We start from the raw sequence: 22,552 nt of genomic DNA, 5'->3' as shown, positions 1-22,552 counted from the left end.
TGGGATGTACTGAAGTGTGCTACACTCAGTAACACTATTTGATAATCTTAGTGCTATTTTGAGAACTTACGTTATAGTGCGTGAAGCACAAACTTGATTTGGACAAAGTCCATTTTAACGTGTGAACAAATTACTAAGTAGTTTTGAATAAGCTACTTTTTTAAGATCACTAACTAAAACTGAGAATACTATGACGTGATATTATAACGCCACACAGATAACACCAAGTTAACCTTGGTAACTCTGTCGACACTGTTATCTCTATCCAATAGGATACTAGAGAACCATGTGTCCGCAAGTATAAAAGGAGCTTGCACGCTCAACTAACAACACTTTTTGGTCCCCGATAACTTCTGATTTAAAATCATACTCCCGTAATGCTCCCTTGCTCAATCTCAGCTTACTTGAGATATTTTTCTAACTTAGAATATTTTGTGACTTGTTCTTAACTAAGAACTCTCTAAGTCATAAAATATTAACTTAGCACAAATTTGGAAATCAGGTAAGTTTAACTTAACTTCTCTAAGTTATAATTTAACATCTCTTAAACTCTATCTAAGTTACAAGTTAACTTAGAATAACTCAACCTGTACTATTTAGTGCTATCTCAGTCTTAACAACTTTAATTATTCTATCCCTTCATGCTCGGTTCATATTTGATGCTGTTTAACATAACTTATTAATTCATATTTGCATTTAACTTTCTTTAATACTTAACTATATACCAAGAGTAGAACTAAGGGTTGAACTCTCAAGTTATACATGTGGTCCCGCGATTAACCCCGTCGTTTAAGTATCTAATGTACGGACCAGCAGTATAATATGAGATGTACAACTTGCTCGCCCTTCATCGTCCAATGCCTCTTAATGATTAGAGTTTCGCTTGTTAATGGTCAAATTTCGGGCACCCTTCAACTATAGAGCGGTTCCATGTAATCAAAAACTCCCCCCCCCCCCTTAAAATCCCCCTTGGCGCATGCATCCGACCGTGTTCTACACCTTACTTGAATTGGGTTGCCAAGACTTATGAAAAGTGGGTAACCCTGTATCATATTCTCTGGTTATCAATCTCGACATTCGCTTTTTTTTCATGGGAAAGCTATACCAATATTGTAGTCAGTATAAAAATTTGGTTGCTTCTAATTATTGCACAACAATAGAACAAATGATTGAAAATTAATTTATTTGAAGTTATGGTCGTATAGCTTCAGTACTTCTCGCATTCAATTTAACACACGTATACACAATTTTAATTTTATTCAAATGCCAAGTACATTTTCTTTTGATTTTGAGAACCATAATTGAAAAATCATTTAAATGTGTTTGAGTTGAATTTGTCAAACACTTTGTGTGTACATAAACCAGAAATTCACGTTGAATATTTTCGGCGCTGAAGAATTCAACGTCAAAAGCCATCAAATATTGTTAAAAACGTTTAGATATAAACAAATATATAAACTAACAATAATTCACATTGCAAATTTTGAAGCTTTGTTTTCATTAAATATTAACTGAATTACGAACGTGTGCTCTTGTCTATATATAATTACAAATTGATAGTAAGAATTTGTTTGCGAAACTTTATTATGAGTTATGTAGTGTCTGTTAAAACTCAGTTAAGGTCTTATTACAGGAGTTATTATCAGTGCATTCCTAATTGAATAAATTAAAAATACTGATAGCTTTAAATTTATTTTGACCCGAATGAATTTAAAATAATCAGTCAATTTCAAATTTAAAAAAGAGATCCTCTTGTAAATTTATTTGGAAAATTAAATTAACTATTCGTTAAGTTCAATTTCGACTACTGAATTTTGTTATTTGAGACTATTATGGCCAATTACCCTCACTTGCGATTTTATCCTGGTCCAGACCTCCTTCTGAAAGACGCGATAGAGAAAGAAGCTAAGTCTAGTATTAGCCAGGCACTTCTCGTGTCCGACAAGGCACGATTCCAAGCTCAGCAAATCAAGCGTCGAGCCCTGTTTAGAAGAGCTGGCTTAAAGGTCAGTCAACTGAAATTTCAGTTAATTTCTTTATCACGTCATCTTGAAAAAGTTCACGTATTTTAGAAAAAAAAGCCTGCTAGACCATTTGCGAAAATTTTTTGGGCCTTTTTTCATTAAGGGCTGCAAATATCCAAAACGGAATAATTGCAGACATTCTTCAAAAAGTCATAAAGTAGAGGCTCGTTTGCGGTTGTCTTTCAGATCGTTGGGTAAAGAGCCTTTTGCTCGGACAATAAGTGAAGCTCATATAAATAATATCAAATTTTGTTTAAAAAATTTCGTTTTTATTACAAGACTGCGTCTAGGTTAAGATTCAAAATTCTGAACAAACTCTGACTCGCCAAAGATTCATCGCGATCAGACGTTAAATCAGTAATGATCAAAGTTTAAACATTCTACCAAACAGAATGGTATCGCATGCAGGTGGAAATAACGAATTCTTTGAGACAAATCAGGAGCAATTTGCAGAATTCAGGAGAACCGAATGCTGAATTGAAGCCCTCGCAATGCAAATTTTGAAATCCTATAGGCAAAGCCGCGTTGTCGAGGAAACTGCACAACCTTGCAAATAACCTAGCATTAGATAACAGACATCATAAAAAAATAAATGATCTAACGCACACGTCTTTTGCCAAAATGAAAACAGCCAAAATGCCTGGATTTTGCCAAAATGAAAACAGTCTTTGAAATAATTTCTTTATTTAAAAATGATTTCAGTGCTGTAAGAGCTGCTTTCCTATCAAGGACAAGGAAAGTTTTATACCGCTCAGTTCAATAGCGGTTTAAAAGTTGTCGAGATACAAAGTTGTTTCGCTTTTGTAAACTTATATCCGCTATACTGTAAATTATCGTCCCATTAAATGTTGTTTTATAGCGGTTTAAAAGCTGTCGGGATACAAAGTTGTTTCGCTTTTGTAAACTTATATCCGCTATACTGTAAATTATCGTCCCATTAAATGTTGTTTTATTAGTCCAAACAACTAATCGATCAGCTTTGCTGAATGCTAAAATCGTTTGCTTAAACTACTCAATTAATTCCCATAAACTAAACAAATAATTTTTCTGAGTATCGCTTAACAACACAAAAATTGAAATTGCGACAATAGCAAAAATGTTGTATCCCCATAGGTTGCTCACTATTTATGTTTATAAACGAATCTAAAAGGGACATTTAGTATCAGATTAGAACACAACTCAAAGAGGATAACCCGTCTTTTGCCATAAGCGGACTTGCATTACTGGTCATATCAGAGCTCTTTCGTTAGTCACTGGGGCCGAACATAGGAGACGACGTAGCATATAGATCTTTAATTCGAAAAAATCAAATATGTTATCTTTCAACGCCTATTACTTTCAACAAAACCGAATTTAAATCTTTCGTAAGGTCAAAGAAATGGAGTTTATCGTCAATTTAATGTTATATATCAGAGGATCATTAATTTCCTCAAGTTACCTTAATTTTTACGAGTAAATTGACGCTAAGATAAATTACAAGGTTCACGCTAGCAAGACAATTTTTTTATTGCTGAAGTGAGATTGCAACAATCTGCAACTTAATTAATGTATCATTCAAAACCTGAAAAATTTCCGCTCTTCTCTGGTTGTGGTTTGACTTCTATCTATAGCCTGCTATTCCTGTTGTACATGTCAATTATCAACCGTTGAATAGGTTAGCCTGACTATGTCGAGAGAGGACCAATTGTCTCATTTTCCATGCAAGATTGACTTCAGGACCTTGTGATTAACCATGTAGGTTATCCATAGAGGATTATAAATGCAAGTAAAGATTTCGTTGTAGAATTGACGCAAAAACCTAAGTTAAGATGAAGCGTATTCCTCGTCATTAAATTCAGAAACAAAAAATGTCGACATATAGTGACCCAACTTTGCGTTGCATGCGTCTATAAATTTGCTTCTTCATTAAAATAAAAGTTTACTTAGAAGAATTTAAATAGAAGAAATTATTACTGCTTGGCCCTCACATCGCCGGTTCTGTTTTCCATCGCAAAATCATTGTTCTGTTTGACAACACAGGAGCAAGTTTTACCACTGGTCTCGGGTAAACTCCATCATTCATTTGGGTTTTTTGCTGATCGAATCACGCCGTCGGACCCTTCGATGGTCTGCGTCACTCAACTCAGATTACAATAGCCTCACTTGTCACGCTTTTCGGTCAAAATCGAGATTGCCTTTTTAAGGTTTTCGTTCACGGTAATTCGCCATTTTTGCTGGCTATTCATCGATACTTTTTAAGAAATCTGTCCAAAAAGAGATTTGCATAAGCTTGAGGTTGTAGGAAGAGTTTTCGATGATCGACGAATTCCTCTGCGCATAGTAGATACAGTAAAGAAACGTTCATATTGTCCAGCGAAAAGTGATTGAAAGTCAATTTTTCTAAGTCAGTGGCTTCTCAACTGACTGGAGTCAACGGTCTTGCATTCAATGTTTGCTCAACAATACACATCGCTGTTGAAAGAATATTCTCATTGATTAATCTGTTCACCAACACTACAAGAGTTGCACGCATTTTGATCTGCAAGTTCTCTTTCAGCTCAATCAATTTTTGTCCTGTTGTCCCTGACGATTGTACTAGGTTTGCCTCTTTGTGCAATGAATTGCATGATTCCATTGAGACAGCTATCCGTGTCTAACTTTTGTACCACTTCTCTATGCACCGCTCTCAAAGTTAGACATGTGAACATACAACACCATCGCTTTTCGTTTCTTTAAACCAATCTTAACACTGAAGGATCTAAAGTAATTAACTGCAACAGTTGTAAAGATTGTTTAAACAACTAACCAACTTTTGGCAACTGTGATTTTGTTTGCGCTCTACACTTTCTGAAAGTGAAATAGTTGTTTCTGATCAATTATAAGTCATTTCGTATGCCTAGGATCCATGCCTTCTGCTATACAATGTTTTTTGTTGACTGCTCTGCGCGTTTGTGTCGATTTTTATTGTTATCGTTTAGCAAGAACAATTCAACCGCTGGGTGTTTCCAATGTAACAATATTGGATGTTCTGCGCTGAAGTGCAATTGACTTTTGCCTATTCTGTGTTTGGCGCGAGTTAAACTTTTTTTCATCAAAAAAAAGTGAAATTTGCAGGATTTCGATACTTTTTGGATTTTTATTTTCAAGTTTGATGGACTTCATCTCTTCTTCAAACTGTTTTTGCCGTATTATTTGAAGATTATCACTCTTACTTTTTCTTTTACTTCAATGTTCACTGCAAGTGTTGATGTTTTTTTGCTTGCTTAATGCTCGCTGTACGTTCGCCACTGTATTCAATAGCCTGTTAAATTTACTAAATCGTTCCCACTAAACTACAGCTTTCCTTCTTCACCCTGTATTATTAAGACTGATGAGGTTAAATTCTTATCTTCTGAGTCAAAGATTATGTTCACGTGCTCTGGCAGTTTGCTTTTTGGTCGTCTCAACCAAGCCGGTCCAATGATGCGCTCACTTTTCTTGAGTTCCTCAATGTTGATTGCTCTAGTAACAATGTCCGCTGGGCTGCTGATACCGCTAACTTTGTAAAACATAAGCTCTATTCAGTATCTCAGCTACTCGATTTGCCACAAACACTTGAATTTAAATTGGAACCGTGTATCCACTGCAAAACGGTAGTTGAACCTGATCATAAATTGCAACTATGTTTCTTCATTTCGTATTCTTTGACTATCTTTTCCTTCAACCGTACTGCTATGAATGCAGCTTGCAATCCCAGTCATGGTACTCATATATGCCTCATCGGTGCCTATCTGCATTTTCCAATTACAATGCTAAGTCTGCAGAGTAGTCTTTTGGTTGAGAGTGTAGGTATGTCACAGCACACATCTTGTCTTCAATTGCATCAGGAAGCATATGAAGTTCCCCTTTTGTACTTCGCTGTATTGAAGTATCTTCGATCGACGTTTGTTTCAGCTATAATTGGGAGTTGCTTCATCCAACTCATTAACTCTCATTCTTCACCAGGCTCCACTTCATTTTCCCAATGTTGACCATTCTTAGTCCAGATGTCTTTAAGAAGTCGTCTCATGTGAAAACTAAACGAAGCAAACAATCTGATTGGGTAAAATACTGAAGACAATAAAGCCAAAATATTCCTTTGAGTTATGGGTGTTTCAACTATTTTACTGGTACCTCATCAATTTGGAGACTGTCATCAGTAACCGTCCATTGTATTCCAAGCACTGAAGATGCGTCAGAATTGGGTTCACTCTACTTGTTTTGTGTTGCTGGTTGTTTTCAAGTCTAATGGGATTGCTTCCTAAACCTCGTTGCAGTTGCTTATCCACTTTTTCATTTCAAATACAAGCTGCGAAATACCATGTTGCAACTGACTGAAAACTTCAATTGCCTCTTTAGATACTTCTACTGATTTGGTGATACCTTCCATGTAGGATTAGTTCTGTGTTGCTTTTGCTGCAATTGAATACATCTCTTCATTATGGAGTCCACTTGTTTGAGAGCGTAGTTTTTGCAAATTAGAGAACTCTTTGCTCCAAACACTTGACACTAATTTTCGTACCCTTGGACTTTTCATTAGATGTTGGGCGCCATAGAAAGCTCAAGCAACTTCTATCCTGATGGGGACGTTGCTTTTGCAGAAAACCCGATTTGATACCTGCTGTTAGGGCTATTAGCCATTCACAAATTCTCAAAATCGTTTCAACCAAATCTTGCTGAAGGTCAAGTCCTGCTAGTTGCCTGTCATTTAGGCATTCGTCCTTGTACTTTGATGCGTCATTGCAAACATATCTTACTTTGCCGGGCTTGTTTACGTTGAGCGCTAGATGGTGAGGAAGATACCATTATTTACCAAAGGCTCTTTTCACTTTGAATGCGTCTAGTGCATTTAGGAATCCCTTCTCTAAGTCTGTATCTAGTGACTGTTAATACAAACCTTTCATGTCGGGTACCTTTGGAATCTTCGTTCCAATTAGTAAAACTGACCCAATGCTGAACCGCAGTTGTTGAGCAGGTCCGGTTTTGGTTAACACCATAGTATTCTCCCTTCATATCGCTCGCCCATAAACTTCGTCGTACTCTCTAGCATCTTTAGCGCCTAGATTTCCTCCTACTGACTGCCGACGTTAATTTTGGAAGAATAGGTTCTTATGTCTCACCATTTTTAAATAATCTCGGCCACATTCACATGTTCTGTAATAATGAAATGACCAATTTTTTGTCTTCAATTTCCCGTCATGTGTCCATTGACAATCCAATGCAATTCTGTTAGGAAGACGAAAAGTTCACTTCGTGATCTTATCTTGTAATCCAGTGTTCCCCTCTGTAGCTCGTAAGCATCTTGACCCAGATTTATGCCGGCTTCCTTCATGTTGAGTGTTTTGTTTGGGAGAAAATTCAAGTGTTTAAGGGTTTGCTTCAGCTTATTAGATTCGTATTTAATGGTTCTCAGTGAAATTGACGTGAGTACAAGCGCTTCGATTGAATGTACTTTTTAAAGAAGTTCTTTTTTATATCCTTTCTATGTTCAAATTTTTTGTTCCATGTAGGTGAGCTATGTTAGACATCCGTAACATAAGCGTTGCCTTTGCGCAGCTGCATAAAGATCATTCACGTTCATGTTCTTACACAAAGAACAATTTCAAATTTCATCTGTACCATCGGCTAATGGACCATGATCGTTATTTGTTGGCTTCGCTTCCTTTTTGTTCGAAAACGGCCTAAAATTCGAGAATTTAGAGAATTGCTTAATTTTGTTTTCATTTCATTCATTATCCCACATACATTCCCCTGGGGGCTGTGACATGCCTTCGTAATTTAATGCCTAGCTCAATAACCATTTTTCTAGGAGACAGAGAACTTGCGGGTCCTCTTTGGTTTCATCAATATAAAACCAACATTTCTTTTTCAGATTAGGTGGAAATTTTTCAATAGCATTTTACAGTGTGGCACTAAATGGCAAGTCGCCTTCATAAATTTAGTGCCTGAAAACACTGAGTACAATAGTGATGGTTGTTGAATAACTGCCTTGAACTTTGGAATGGTTCATTCTCATTGCCTATTGGTTTCGCAGTCTATTGAGTTGCGACTCGACAATTAGGTAAGGTCGGCCAAATCTTCGTTCTAACAGCGCCCAAGCCTTACCATATATCTCTACGGAGCAGCCCTTACTTGCTATAGCCGCTTTTGACTGGCCAGTCAACATTGTCCTCAATTGACTCTTTTTCTCAAGGGGCAGAGTTGGATATGGCACGGTTATGTACTGTTGCTACAAACATATTCGACCATTTGAGCCACTCGAGTGGACTTTCGTCTAAAAATTAAACTCCGAATTTGCTAGCTTACAACCACTGCTCTCTAAATTGCAATCAGACCGATCTGGTGAACTGTAAAGTTTGAAACGCTCTTCGCTTGGGGATCTAGATTGAAGTAAATTTTCTCAGTCTAAGCTGACTCGATAGTTGTTGTGACTGTTTTTTGCATAATCAAAATTACAATCTTTAACGCATTCAAACTTATCCAACTGACGGGCGATTGGCTTCGCATATTAAGTGCGGCACTATCGTCAGAAGAATCAGATTTTCTTGCATCAGGTGCTTCCTTTTCGTCTTCCAGTTTGAGTCCACCTTCATCTTCCAAACTATGCATTTCCATCTCACGGTTGTTTTGCTTCAATTCGTATTTAATTTTTCTTAAACGCATTTTGGAGTCAAATTTTTTTTCTATACCTGCAATCTTCTCTGCGTTCTACGCCGTTTTACCGGAAGGCGCGTTTGACGCGTTGTCCTGGTTTTCATTTTGATCGTTGTTCACTAAACTTTAGGAGGTTTCTGCAATAGATCTTGAAATCCTATCATTTGACTCTGCAGCTCTGCTCCGGAGAAGTGTCTGATTCTGCTGATCCGCCGTGCTTGTCTGACTGGGGACACATGGAAACTAATCAGCTTCTAGGTTGATGAAAACTCTTGTTGTCTGATAAAGTATTGTCGGTAGAAATTAAAATTGTTAAAGATATCACTTCTCTTGTCAAGTAACTTCTCGAGTCTAATACCAGTTTGCAAGTTTTGATTATATACTGTTTTACCTTTGCTAGGCCGATCCTTAAACTTAATCAGTTTGTAGCCGTCTTTTTTCTTCAGTTCAATTTGCTGCATGCAGTGGTTGATTTGTCTCCCGAGGTTGCAGTGACTACGTGACCGAGGCACTTTTCGGTTACCTTGACGCCGCAGTTGGACCACTTTCTGTCCCATATTTTGCTTTTATGCAGACTGCGCACTTCTACGTCGCTTGAATGTGCAACTCGTTTCGCCTCGTTGGCTTTGCTTTGTTCAAGATTAAACAGCGGTTTGTATTCCACAGTCACGGTCGGCGGACCAAATGTTACGGCTGCTTTCCTGTCAATGACACGGGAAGTTTATTAGCCAAGTTTGTTATTAGCCGTTTACAAGCTGTCGGCATGCGAGAATGTGCAGTTCGTTTTGTAATTTTATGTCCGATATACTGTAAATGAGCATGGCATTAAACGCTGTTTTGTTAGACCAAAAAAACTAATAGTTCAGTTTTGCTAAAGGCTAAATTTGTTTGCTGGAACTACTCAAATAATTCAACTCAACTAAACAAAATAATTTGTCTGAGTATCATTTAATGACTCAATAGTTCAAACTGGGACAGTAACAGGGATATTGTGTCCCTAAAGGTTGCGCCCTGTTCATGCTTATAAACGAACCTACGAGGGGCATTTATTTTCAGATCACAACTCAGTTCACAGAGGAGAATTCGGTTTTGCCGTAAGCGGATTTGAATTTTTGCTCAAAACAGGTCCTTCGTTAATCACTTTGGCCGAAGCCGTAGAGAGGACATAGCATCTATAATTTATGTTTAGAAACCAGAAATCTGTGAACTGTAAATCTATCCTCCACTGCCTATTATTTTCTACGAACTCATTATAGATCGTTCGTAAGGTCAAAGTAAAGAAAATTTTTCCTTAGTTTTTGTTTAGATCTTCCGATCTTTTTTAGTTTCCTTTCTCTCAATTTACCCAAACATTCAGGACCAAATTGATGGTAACATAAATTACAACGTTCGCGCTAGCAAGACACAGTATTTTACTGCTCAAGTGAGATTGCAACAATCTGCAATTTCATTAACTTAACAGTCAAAACCTGTAGCCTGCTATTCTAACTATGTCGACCTAGGCCCAAACGTCTAAGTTTCTATGCGATTTTGATGTCAGGACTTTGTGATAGATTATTACAAACACAAGTTAGCATTTCGTTGTAGAATTGCCGCAACAATCTGAGTTAAAATGAAGCGTACTCCGTGTTACAAAATTTAGAAATGAGATACATCGACATGTAGTGGGTTAACTTTGCATTGCTTTTTTCTCTAAATCTGTTTCTTTTAAAGAAACATTGATGAAATTATTAATGTTCGGCCTTCACAAGTGCAAAATGTTTATTGCAAGTTTTATTTTGATCTTAAAAACGTCACTTTGTCTGACTTTCTCGAGGCAGTAGGGTTTTACAATGCACAGGTACATCAATTCTTCGACATCATTTGTTGCTTTTCTGAGTACAGCATAAAAAAACTGTACATATCCCTTTAGCAGAGTTGAGGGGTTTGAGTTGAACTAGATCTTTATTTAGAAGAAACACGGGAAACTTTTTTTTTAAAATTACCAATTTGAATATACAGTTACACATTTCCAAATAGTATTTTCCATAATACTCGAGGAGGAGAGTTTGCAAAGTGTCCTTGTGCAAAAAATATGAACCAATTCATGTCAAAACTAATGTATTACCTAAATTGTTTTCTTTCACAAAAAGATGAACTTTCGTTTTATCTAATATCAAAAGCAATATCTATTTTTGCAAAATTTTTGCCGCAAAAATGCTTTATCTCGTAATGACCTACATGATAAGAGGAAAAATTATTATCCCAGCGTTCAAATTACAACTTTGATGAGAAAATGTTGAACTCTACTTTTCTGTTATTATCATCTTCAATTTATTATTTATTTACACTGTATTGTTTAGAACCTGTATGTCATAACCAATAACAAAATATCACTTTCATTTTATCATCATAATTATGTTCACTACGAGTCGTTTGACCCTTAGCGAATGTTGCTGATCTACGGGGTTTGAGGAAAATGCTTACCGATTTTTTTAATCTACTTGCTATCCTTCAAATGTAGAGTTCGCGTGAACTCTACTTACCATTTAAACTGAACAATTCAAAATGTAGCTTTGTAATTAGTTTTAATAATTTTGTGTAATTAAAACGCGCAGTGACAGCCTGGGATATTTCTTAAACAAATCATATAGAGTGAAATTCAATTACCTTAATTTGTAAAAAAAAAGTCTGGTGACCTAAAAGCTGAAAATATCAAAAGGATGAATTGTAATAACACTAAGCGTAAAAATTAGTAGTTTTAGGGTGGATTTTAGTTATGGTAAAAGTGGGTTTTAATTAGAAAGTGCATGGAATGTAATTATTTCAAATCTTCTGAATGTACTTACGTTGAGAACGTGCAATCTTTTAATAATTTTTGTACGAAGTTTTAAAGTTTTGTTGTTGTGAGCTGTGCTTACGGTTCATCGCTCTTATATTTCAGAAACAGGTAATTTAAATCAAGGTATGCATTGCTCACACGGGGAGATTCGCTTACGGATGGATGCATACTTACCCCATATGCTTAGGGTCAGATGACTTCTACTGTTTCTCATCTAAACAATGTTCCAATATTTAGCTACAACAATGAATAAAATCAAAACATTTTAGTATTCAGGTTTGGTTTTGATAATTTTTTTTGCTGAAAATACATCTTTATGTGCATGGCACAGTATAGTCAGTTTCTCGTTAAATCACTTTTTGCTGTAATTGCTTTTGTTTTGATCACTCTGGGACCTATCCTTTAAACACTTGAAAAGATTATACTAATTGCTCATTTCCCGGTTGAACCGATATTCTGTTATCTGTCAGGTAATTTTGAGTATATCTATGAATTGATTGGTCTCTGTTTTTTATTATGCAGCTTTTACTCCGGCTGTGTGTTGGAAGTTGTGTTGGAAAAGATGTGCTGGAACTTTATGTGCGGATGCACATTACCGATCCTCCTCATTGTTTTATTATAGACACCCGAGGAGGAAATGTACACGAGCAGTTCCAAACTAGACCAGCAAAAAACCTCCGCTTTTGTGTCCGAATTGAACAGTCAAAACAACCAGAACAACAGCAACCCGTTCAATTTAACAGAAGAGTTTACATTTGGGCTCTCTTCGTATCCACCGGGCAAATCCGGAGGCAGGGCACAAAGGGAAAAGACGAGCATGGAGGGCATTATGACTGGAAGGTACTCGAGGGCTGAGTACAGTAGTGGGGGAGGGGGTGGGGAGCAAGCATTGGGCAATTCTAGCGAGAGTTTAGACAAGTACAACACACTACTAGCAGGTTAAATTTCTGCTTATATACATTAAGTGGAGCATTTTTGAATGGGTAGGCAGATTACGAATTCTAGCCAACCAAGGCTAGGTCCCAGACCTAATATTACTGGTACAGAGAAATCTGAAATATGATTCGGACATGATATCAACGGCCGTCCTTTGGCCAGGGCCTCACACTAGGAGTTTCATGGATGCCTTTGAAACCCTCCATCTTGATCTCATTCTTTAAAAAGGCACAAGTTTTTTAAATGTTTGCCAGACGTCCATTTTGTTTGAATTTTTTTTTATATCTATAATATTTATCAGTGTTTATTCACAGGAAAAAATTCGAGGAAAGGTAACGTAATGCAATGAAGAGCACAACACGTTCACCTTGAACTGCTGTCATTTTTATTTGACCCGTTTTTCCTTCTTCGAAACTAACTGTTTTGCCACTACCTCTGAAAGTTCTCCGCATTTAACGTCAAATCACATTTCGTGCCAAAAGTGTAATTTGTCAGAGTAAATTTACCCGAGTTTGTCACTCTTATTGACCAAAATATTTTCAGATCAGGGTCATAAGCCTGCATGGACATTTGTGACAGAAAGCAAATTTCGCTCAAATTTCCGTCAAGTTAGGAAATATCTGTCACAATTATCCACCATGCCTGTTTTCGATCAAGCGGGGGCAACTGCGACAAGTTTTGCCAGTTCTGTCCACACCCCTCGTCACACTTAACGCCGCCACTATTGTCCACAGTTACTTAACACAATAGGCAACAAAATGCCAATAAGACAAAAATGAAAGTAAACCCAATTGTTGATTAATTACAGAAATTTCTGTCGGAATTTTAATTGAGGCTTAGGCTATATGAATGCTCAAAATCTTGGAGGAGGTTACATAATTCACCAATAAATGTGACCAAATTCTGTTTTTCTTCTGTCGTAGTCGCGTTCACGGTAAACATCCCCTGTCGAAAAACAATGAATAATTTATAAATTGGTTTTAAAAAAAATTGCAAAAAAGATGCATCATTTTAAATAAAATTTATAACTTTTTTTTGCATTTTTTTCCATTATTTGTAAATCTTTCGATTTGTTTTCGAATTATTTGTAAATCTTTCGAATTATTTGTAAATCTTTCGATTATTTGATAAATTATTTGTAAATTTTTGAAGTAGTTTCAAAAAAGCTCCAAATTTAAATATCCCGACCAGTCAAGATTTTTCCGGTTAAACGAAAAAACGAAAAAACTCTAAGTAGAAATGCCGACCTTATTGAGATTGCAGCACTTTTTTGCATTTTTATGAATTGAAATAGAGAACAAAAACATCAACGCAGATGCAAACAGAAAAGATGCAATAAAATGTTAAGAAAAAAATAAAAATGATCAAAATAAAAATTGAAATCTTATTGCAAATTAGAAGCATTATTTTTTGAAGTTCGTAAATATTTACAAAGTATCCATTATTTTCAAAAAAGTTATAAGTATTTATAAATTATCCATTATTTTTCGACTGGAGTTGTATCTTTTTTTCGTCATAAGCAACAACGGAGTTTCTTGAGTATTTGTGACAAGTTGTTGTCAAAGTTGTCAATTATAGTCCAAATGAGCCCCAATAATAAGCAAATTGTTCTTTTGCGAGGATATGCAAAATCATTAATTGGGCAAATCCATTTGCAAATTTTATAGCACTGACTAAGAGCTATGATCTTTTCACTTTTCAACTTCGCAATCTGAATGCAGTTCTTGCTCAAAACTACCAGGTCGAAATGCTTATCTTGGCCAAGACGTGCCGGTCGAATTGCTGACGGTTAGGTCTGAAAGTAATTATTGAGGGTATCAACTTAAACTACCTTCAGGTCAAAGACAATAAATGATGCAATAAACGGAAAAGAAACGCCACTAAAAAGAGATTTTTGTTAAAAACTAAGTGGAGCTGGTAAACATTAGAAGAAAGATAGTAAACTATCTATAGTATCAAGAAAGATCATTACTGTTCTTGGGAAAAAACTAAAGTCTTAAAAACCAATGTAAAAAGAAGCAGCTCATTAGTTATTGTCATGCTTCGCCTAATTGCCTATGAAAACTCTCTTTAAATGAAAATGTCATCTCCAAGAGGTGCCAAAAGACAAGTATAGATTTCAAAACTAAAATGGATTATATAGAAGTTTATATAGAGAGTTTTAATTTCAAACTAGCAATTATTCTGAAGTTTTTAGCATCAGTTCCATATTTATTGATTGTGAATATTAAACAATTTCCCTATCAGATTTTAATTTTTTTCATTAAATCTTTTTATCAACTGAAGCATAAAGAAATCTTCGGAAAAATAAGATGGTTTTCTAAAATTGTATTTGTTAACTGTTTTTAACACTGTATTATGCAATTAAATTACGATAGGTTGGCACTTTGAGGTTGCACTTAAAATGCATTTATAGAACCGAACTTAGCCAGACAATTTTTTTGTTCGGGTGTTTTATCCTTCATTGCTTCAATAATTTGCTTTCGTTTTTACATTTTTCCATTTTGTTAGGTGAGTTTGCGCAACTTCGTTAAGGGGCAATAAAAAATTAAACTCTGTTTTGATTTGTAGAACACAGCTAGAGATTCCTTCCTATGTTGTTAGGGACTTTGCATTATTATTTGGCTTTTGAGACACTGCATTTTGCTTTTACATCGTCCTGTGATTGGACGAATTGCGGAGCTACTGATGCTGCTGCGGTTAAGTTGTCGCCATTTTTTAAATGTATTTATGATTTTTGGGGGTTACTACTTTGCAAATTGTAGCATAATATTTGTGTATCGTGAGCAAATGAGGTTGCACTGAACGTTTTATATTGGCACAACTGACAACGGTCATGAAATCTGTTCACGCGCTTAACAAAAATTTCATTGTAGGGAACTAAAGTTTCCTGTTTTTTAAAGGCATAGTTAATTCAAACTTGTCTGATTTCATGAGAGCTCCGAGAGTTCTAGATAGAAACTTTTATTGTGTTGTTTTAATACCTTAAGTTTTAATCCAGGCACCGCAAATTATTTCATTATAGCAAAATCAAGGTTTTTAATTTCCTTACTAATTGTAAATTTTGCTGGCCGTACTCTAATTTGAAACCTGTAATGTATATAGACCATTTATAGGAAACAAAGACGATGACCATTTTGAAAATCCAGCATACCCTGGAAGCAAATATACAAACACTGCCAACAACAGCGTAGCCAGAAACAACAGCCAAAACAACAAGAAACACAACAAATCAAACTTTAGATACCTGCCTAGCAACAACTTACGACTAGCTGCCGTTAGAGCCAGAGAGAGTGAGAGAGAACCTGTACATGGAAGAGATCTGTTCAAAATGAGGAAATTTGCCAATGTCAAATCTAGAACTGATCATTCATGGAGTTAAAGAAAAAGAATCTAACAAAATTGAATAAAGTGAATTTTTCATTAATTTTACCGCAACTAATATGATTCTAATGGTTGAATTCAGCTTTCATTTTTTTCAAGAAGTAAACAATGCAACTGTTTATTGATTATTCGCAAACGAAGTCTTTACCAATCAATTTAGTCCTGTTTGTCTTTTTCAATGTTTTTCGTCCAGTTGTTTTTTTTGCTTGACTTTAGCATCAAATTTTTGTCTTCAGAAGACTGGTCAAGGCCGACAGCATTAAATTGTTCATCCTTACTTGTCTCGAAATTTGCTATTCATCAAAACTGCCGCTAATGAGGAATAATTTGATGTTGTGATGGGCATTTCTCAAAGTTTTGGGGCCCATTCTACTCCCCCTATCCATTCCACTGAGCTGTGTAGGTTTTCAGTCAAACTATAAAAAGTTTTCTTTCATCTGGTTCTCAGAACACGTCAAATATCATTCAGCAATTTTTAATTCTCCGTAAAATTATTTATTTCCTTTAAATTATTCATTAAAAACTTTCAAACAAAATAAAACTGAAGTGAAATTTTTTGGAGAACGTTGAAGACAAATTTGACGGCCATCTCTTCCCGTTTTTCAATGAGCTAACAACAAAACTTTGCTTCACTTTTTGTGTTTCAAATTTAGCTATGTCTTTTGATCTGTTAAAAGTTTAATCAGATAACGCAAACATTAGTAATTCTTAGCAAACAAGGAAGCTCAGTAATGTGCGTTTACACTTAAGGTTCCGACACCGCATGTCCACAAGTTTGGCATAATTGTCGACCAAATGACGAAGAGATTCTCACAACTTGTACAAAAATAATTGGTGTATGAATAAAAAAAATTGCCTCTAGCTCAAATTACTTATTAAAAGTAGTGGGCCGATGAGACTTGTGATTACTAACAATCAGAGATAAGACAAACAAAAAAATCAAATAACAACAACAAGCATTTACATCCAAAACTCAATCTCTAATATCTTTGAAAAAAGAACTTGATGATAACAAAATAAAAATAGTTTTAAATAAAAACTAAACTAAACAACTGCTAGAAAACACTTGGGACCAGTTTTGGTGTGATTCGGAAACAAGCAGACAAAATAACAAAAAGGACGAAGGTAAAAAAACGTTTGTCTTCTGAAAAGCAAATAATTCAATGAACTCTATGAGATTACAATTTAAAAATTTAGATAGTTGTCTTTCATTCTTACTTTAATAAAGAGACAAGGCGACCAGTCAGTTTCCAGAATATGCTATACGTCTACAAATATCAACCACAAATTCAGAACAATGACAAAAATTGAGTTAAATTTTGCAAGAAAACGGCGTTAAAGCCGTTGGAACCTTAATCAAAATCCGCAAAAATTAGTATATAGTCAACTCCGCCTTCTTTGAAAACCAATAATTAGATATGTGACCGAGTTAAGAGTTTTTAAAGAGACTGACTTTCATGTTTTTTAAAGAGAAAAAAAGAGAAGTTTAGAAATATATTCATTTTTTTTCTAAAACAATTAATTTCAAAGGCATCAAAAAATTAGATGGCAACTGAAATCACTCAAGTGAGATTTTTTGGCAAAACGCATTAATATCTGCCGTTAACCAGAATTTGTCGCACGTCTACAAAAAGATCGATATATAGGCAAAAATCAAAAACTAAACAAATTTTTTGTACAAAAAAAACTGATATTGAAGGCGTAAAAAGAATAAACATTGCAACAAAAACCTTAGATATGTTCAATTGCGCCTTTCTTTAACACCAAAAAACGATATGCAAGTTGCAGTTAGGAAGAATAGATATTCTTTAGACAAAGACATCAAAGTTATGATTTAAAGAACACATATTTATATAATTTCCAAAACATTTGATTCCAAAGTTGTGAAACGATTTAACTATCATTTGAAATCAGCAAATACTTCTTCTATAGCAGCAACCCTCTATGAACTGAAATTATGTATGATTTCACATTCAACTAAAAAAGAATGACAAACAGTGACGAACATCAAAAAACAAGTTGTTCTTATGCAAAAGACAGGTGTCGAAGCCGCTAAAACAATAAACAATGCACCAAAAAATGCCCTATCTTCAATTGTGCCTTTTGTTTGAACAGTAATTTGATATGCAGTATGTTTGTAATGAGAGTGGGTAACAAGTGGCAAAAAAACAGCCAAATATGAAATTGAATAAACGTCTGTATACCTTTTATAAGACATTTGATTCCAAAGTCATAAAAAACTTTATCAATCAAACGAAATCAGTAGATAGGTTCCGTTGCTCATCGATACGAAGACGCTAAAACCTGCAAATATGCAAAAGTTCTCAAACGACTAAAAGAAGAACAACAAATAACGACCGAAAGCAAAAAAAAAGTAATAAATTCTTCTTGAAGAGGGAGACGAAGCAATTAAAATTATAATCTCTTCACCAAAATTTTGATGTGCTCAACTATGTCTTCCTTTTAATGGACCACAAAAATGACACGTAAACTGTCAATAATGTGACAAGAGCGTAAAAAGAACCTGAAGGCTGGGGAAAATGTCCAAAAATTATAATATTTAAAAAAATTTTGTACAAAAACTCAAATTTTGTGAGTATTATAATTGAATTGATTAGAAGCCCAATGTGACCTGTTGTTGCGGTCTCTAAAGTAGAAGTTTACCAAAAAAAGAGAAGGATTTAGCAAAGCTGCATAATCCACTGTTCATTTCAAAAAACAACCATAAGCTTTCTACTAAAGAAGGAAATGGGTTCCCTTGAAACTCCCTAAGAAGCCAGTTGGTTTTATCATCAGTACATTACATTTTAATTGTTCCGTAACATAACTTTAACGTTCCCGTTATTAATTAACGTAAAAAGGGGGGAATGCAAAAAGGTTTCAAAAAAAAACATCGACTGATTACTATCAGACTTTTTTTGGACTTTATAGAAAAAAAGGATTTAACTAAAACTAGCCTAGCTATTGCCGTTCGTATATTGGGAACATTTTATTGTTCCAAGTATTATGGATATGGATTATTTGACAAAAAGTCATTAAATCAAATATAACAGATACATTTTGCATAATTAAGGAGTTAAATTAGCGGACAACAGGCAAACAATTAATTCAAGGACACTCTTAAAGGATCCACGTTTGAACTTAGTAAGTTCTGGAGACAGCGAAAACTGTTCCAGCAGTTTTTAAGTGTTTTAATGCGGTGAATTCAATGAAAGTGGACACCAAAGGCCTTTTTTCGAGTCAATTTTGATGGAAAAAAATTTTGAAATTTGTTAAATTTAGCGACAATTGAATCAAACAGTTGAAAAATACTATTGGTTTTAGAGATAAAATCAACAACACCATCGTTACCACTTTTATTACTTTTTTAGCAAAATTGCAAAAAAATAAGTAAAAATTAGGAAAATGTAAACAGAAATAAGGAAAATCAGTCAAATGTTCATAAAAGTTTAAACCTCGATAACTTTATGAAAACAACAAAATTCAACAAAAATTTTTCGTTTATGATTTAGTAAATTTACAAGCGTTGTAATTAATAATTTTTAAAATTTTAAGCAAAATTGACAAATTGTTTTCAAAAATAGGGAAAAGGTGATAAAAAACGGATATCTACTATTCACAAAATTTCAAACCATCACAACTCTCTTTAAAAACCGAAACTCCAAAAAATCTTTTTAATACCACATTCTGCGCTTGGCGAATTTTCTGATGATGCCAATCACAACCATCTACGATCGATATATCGATCAGCAAAAATTGTCTGAACAAAAAAACCCGTTTGAGTATATAGTTTTTTCCCGTTAAAGTGGGTCGGAACAGCAAGGAACAACAAATCTCAGAACTTCGGACCCCATTACACTCAATAATAACATTCAACCACAATAATACAAAAAATGAGGTGAAATATTTTTGGGCTGTTTAGGTACAAAAATGATCACTCTTTAAATCCCGTTTTGAAACAATGTTCTTAGTGTAACTATATTTCTAAAAAATATCTTGTACAATGTATCATATTTATCAGGAACCAAAAATATGCACGAGATTTGACTCGTCATCGACTGTTTTTTTTTGTTTTCGGAAGATTACAAACCATCAGGAGTTTTTTGATTTCTTACACTTAAAATGTTCTCAACACTTAAAAATTCTCAACACCTTAAAATGTTCCAGAGATTTTGTGAACCAAAAAGTTAAAACAACTGGGTCTGAAAAACTTCAAAAGATTGTTCTGAAAGGATATTAGTAATTTAGGAGAAGATGGTAATTATAGCGGGCGCAGAGCCGAATAAAAAAAATAGAATCAGAGCAGAATGCTTGAATTTGATTGGTTTAATAATCTGATTGGCTTAAATTGAAGTACAGCAATTATATTCAATGGCGAATTAGTTAGTTGTCGTTGCTTTATTATCTATTTTGTGCGGTCGAGTTGCGCTGCACTCGGCATCTTGCGGTCCCCAACCACCCCATGAATACGCAGTTACGCTATTTTATATGTAATTTTACAAAAAATGTCTTTAAAGTGGTGATTAATATCAAGCAATCAGAGCACGGGAAGTATTCGACTTTAAATCTTGTTTTGTGGCATTTCTTTCTGCGCCCTAACGGCGTCCTCTCAAATAGGAATATCTTGACTCAGATTACGCAGATAGTCTAACCAGTCAACAACGTCTATTACCAACTGCTTATGTCAAATCTCATACTTTTTAAAAAAAAAAGACAAATGTTGCTGCTAATGGTTGCCAATTTATGCTTCACGTGTGCTTTTCAGTTTTTTGTAGCAGGACGGAACAAGTTTGATGTGAAGATAACGTTTTAATCAACACCTGTTGCGATAATAACAGTTAAATAAACTGCCAGTGTAATAATTTTAATGCCCGATTGACAGTGGAAAAACACTTCAGCATTAGACTACAAGTTTATCACTCTCTTTTATCGCCACTGTTACTAAGTACCTAGTGGCGATAAAATAGTGGTGGTTAACTCGTAGTGTAATGATGAAAATAGTTTGATAAACTTGTAGTCTAAAAATACTTGTGTGGTGTGTGGTGTGTGTGCGTGGGGGTGTCGTTGTGTGTGTGTGTCTGTATATGAGTGTTGCGTGCGTGTGCGTGTGTGAGTGTGTGTGTGTGTGTGCGTGTGTCTTTGTGTGTGTGTTTGTCTGTGTGTGTGTGTGCTTGTGCGTGCGTGTGTGTGTCTCTGTGTGTGTGTGCGCGCGTGTGTGCATGCGTGGCGTGCGTGTGTCTGTGTCTTTGTGTGTGCATGTGAGTGTCTATTAAAAGTAGTTTTTAAAGATTCTCAAATGTGGTGCATTGTCCTTAGAAGTCATTTACGACCATTTTGAGCGATAGAAAACATGATGCAGTGTCAATTAAAAAAATATCTGAAAAAAAATCTGAATAAAAAATCAATTAAATGGATATCTGAATAGAAAAAATTAATTGAAAAAACGGGTTAAAAAATTGAGTTTAAAACTGCATTGCCTTATCTTAATATATCAAACACGGTGATGTGACGCTTATATGAATTATATTGAACGTGACAAATAAATAAAATGACATGTGATGATTTTTTGTCGCCAAATCAGAAATAATTGTTGGAAAATATGTTCATTTTAACAATTTACACCATTAACTAAGCAAATTACGAGTTGCTGAAAAACCGATAAATTCTTCTTATTTATGTCTTACGCAGAATACAATTTGCTTGCACAGAGTAAAACAATGTCATGAAAGCAAATTTTTTGGATAGATAAGGATTTTCCTGCAATTTTTGATCATATGTTGGTAGCGAAGAATCAAACTTCCTCTTCATCTTGTAAATAGGAATGCAAAGTAGTAGAAAAAATATCCCGGATCTATGCCGAACAAAACGACCTTTGAACAGGTAACATCCGCCTAAACGATCTGACGAGACCACCGTGCGATCATTGCTTCCAGATTTTCATGTACTTTAAAATGCATGGAAAAAACCAGATAGTGAAATCTGCATTGTAAAAAAAACAAACAAAAAAAGTGCCTTCAATTTTTTATCTAAACCTAATTTTCAATTACCATTTTTGTCGCTTAGTGGGTTAGTTTTCTTTATCACTTTTATTCTCCTAAAAAATCTACTGAGCTTTTACTTCAGGTTTTGATATTTTTGAACGAAACGTAGTTCTGGAGGGGTCTTGAGTGAGATGCGTTGTCCATAGAAGTCAAATACGACCATTTTCAGCAATTAAAAAAAAACAATGAAGTACAATTAAATAGAAATCTGAAAAAAAAATCCTCAATGAAATAATTAGAGGAGAAAACGGGTTAAAAAAATTGAGTTAAAAACTTCATTACCCTTTTTTAATGTATGAAACACCATGATTTGGGGCTTGTATAAGTTGTATTGAACGTGAGATGTAAATAAAATGACCTGTAATGATTTATTTTGACGCCTAATCGGAAAGAATTGTTGGAATTTATGTTAATTTTAACAATTTTTGCCATTAACTAAGCAAATCAAAAGGTGTTTAAAGCAATTGCTGAAAAGCCGATGAATGGTTCTTATTTAATTTTCTTTCAATATAATTTGTTTGCACAGAGTAAAACAATGGCATGAAACCCAATTTTTTTGGATAGATAATGTTTATTCTTGCAATTTTATGAAAATATGGTTGTAGCGAAGGATCAAACTTCTTTTTCAATTTGGAAATAGGAATGCAAGGTAGTGGAAAAAATATCCCGGATCTAGGCCAAACAACGCGACCTCT

At 34.9% G+C, this 22,552-nt stretch overlaps 1 protein-coding gene across 2 annotated transcripts; it reads left to right on the top strand.

Moving 5' to 3' along the window:
* The first annotated feature begins 1,392 nt into the window (after positions 1-1,392).
* On the top strand, positions 1,393-15,995 carry LOC142338474 (uncharacterized). Of its 2 annotated transcripts, XM_075388246.1 has the most exons (4): positions 1,393-2,006; positions 12,119-12,434; positions 12,747-12,764; positions 15,549-15,995. In XM_075388246.1, exons 1-4 carry the CDS (start codon positions 1,833-1,835, stop codon positions 15,812-15,814), a joined length of 774 nt encoding a protein of 257 aa, XP_075244361.1. In that variant the 5' UTR covers positions 1,393-1,832; the 3' UTR covers positions 15,815-15,995. The 2 variants fall into 2 exon arrangements, with proteins under 2 accessions (XP_075244361.1, XP_075244362.1); XM_075388247.1 differs by lacking the exon at positions 12,747-12,764 and having other exon boundaries at positions 1,399-2,006.
* Positions 15,996-22,552: the final 6,557 nt, after the last annotated feature.

Source organism: Convolutriloba macropyga, chromosome 4 (genome assembly GCF_964194025.1).
Source record: "Convolutriloba macropyga chromosome 4, txConMacr16.3, whole genome shotgun sequence".
NCBI classification, from domain to species: domain Eukaryota; kingdom Metazoa; phylum Xenacoelomorpha; order Acoela; family Convolutidae; genus Convolutriloba; species Convolutriloba macropyga.
The sequence above is the reverse complement of the archived record's forward strand: the minus strand, read 5'-3'. Positions and strand labels throughout refer to the sequence as shown.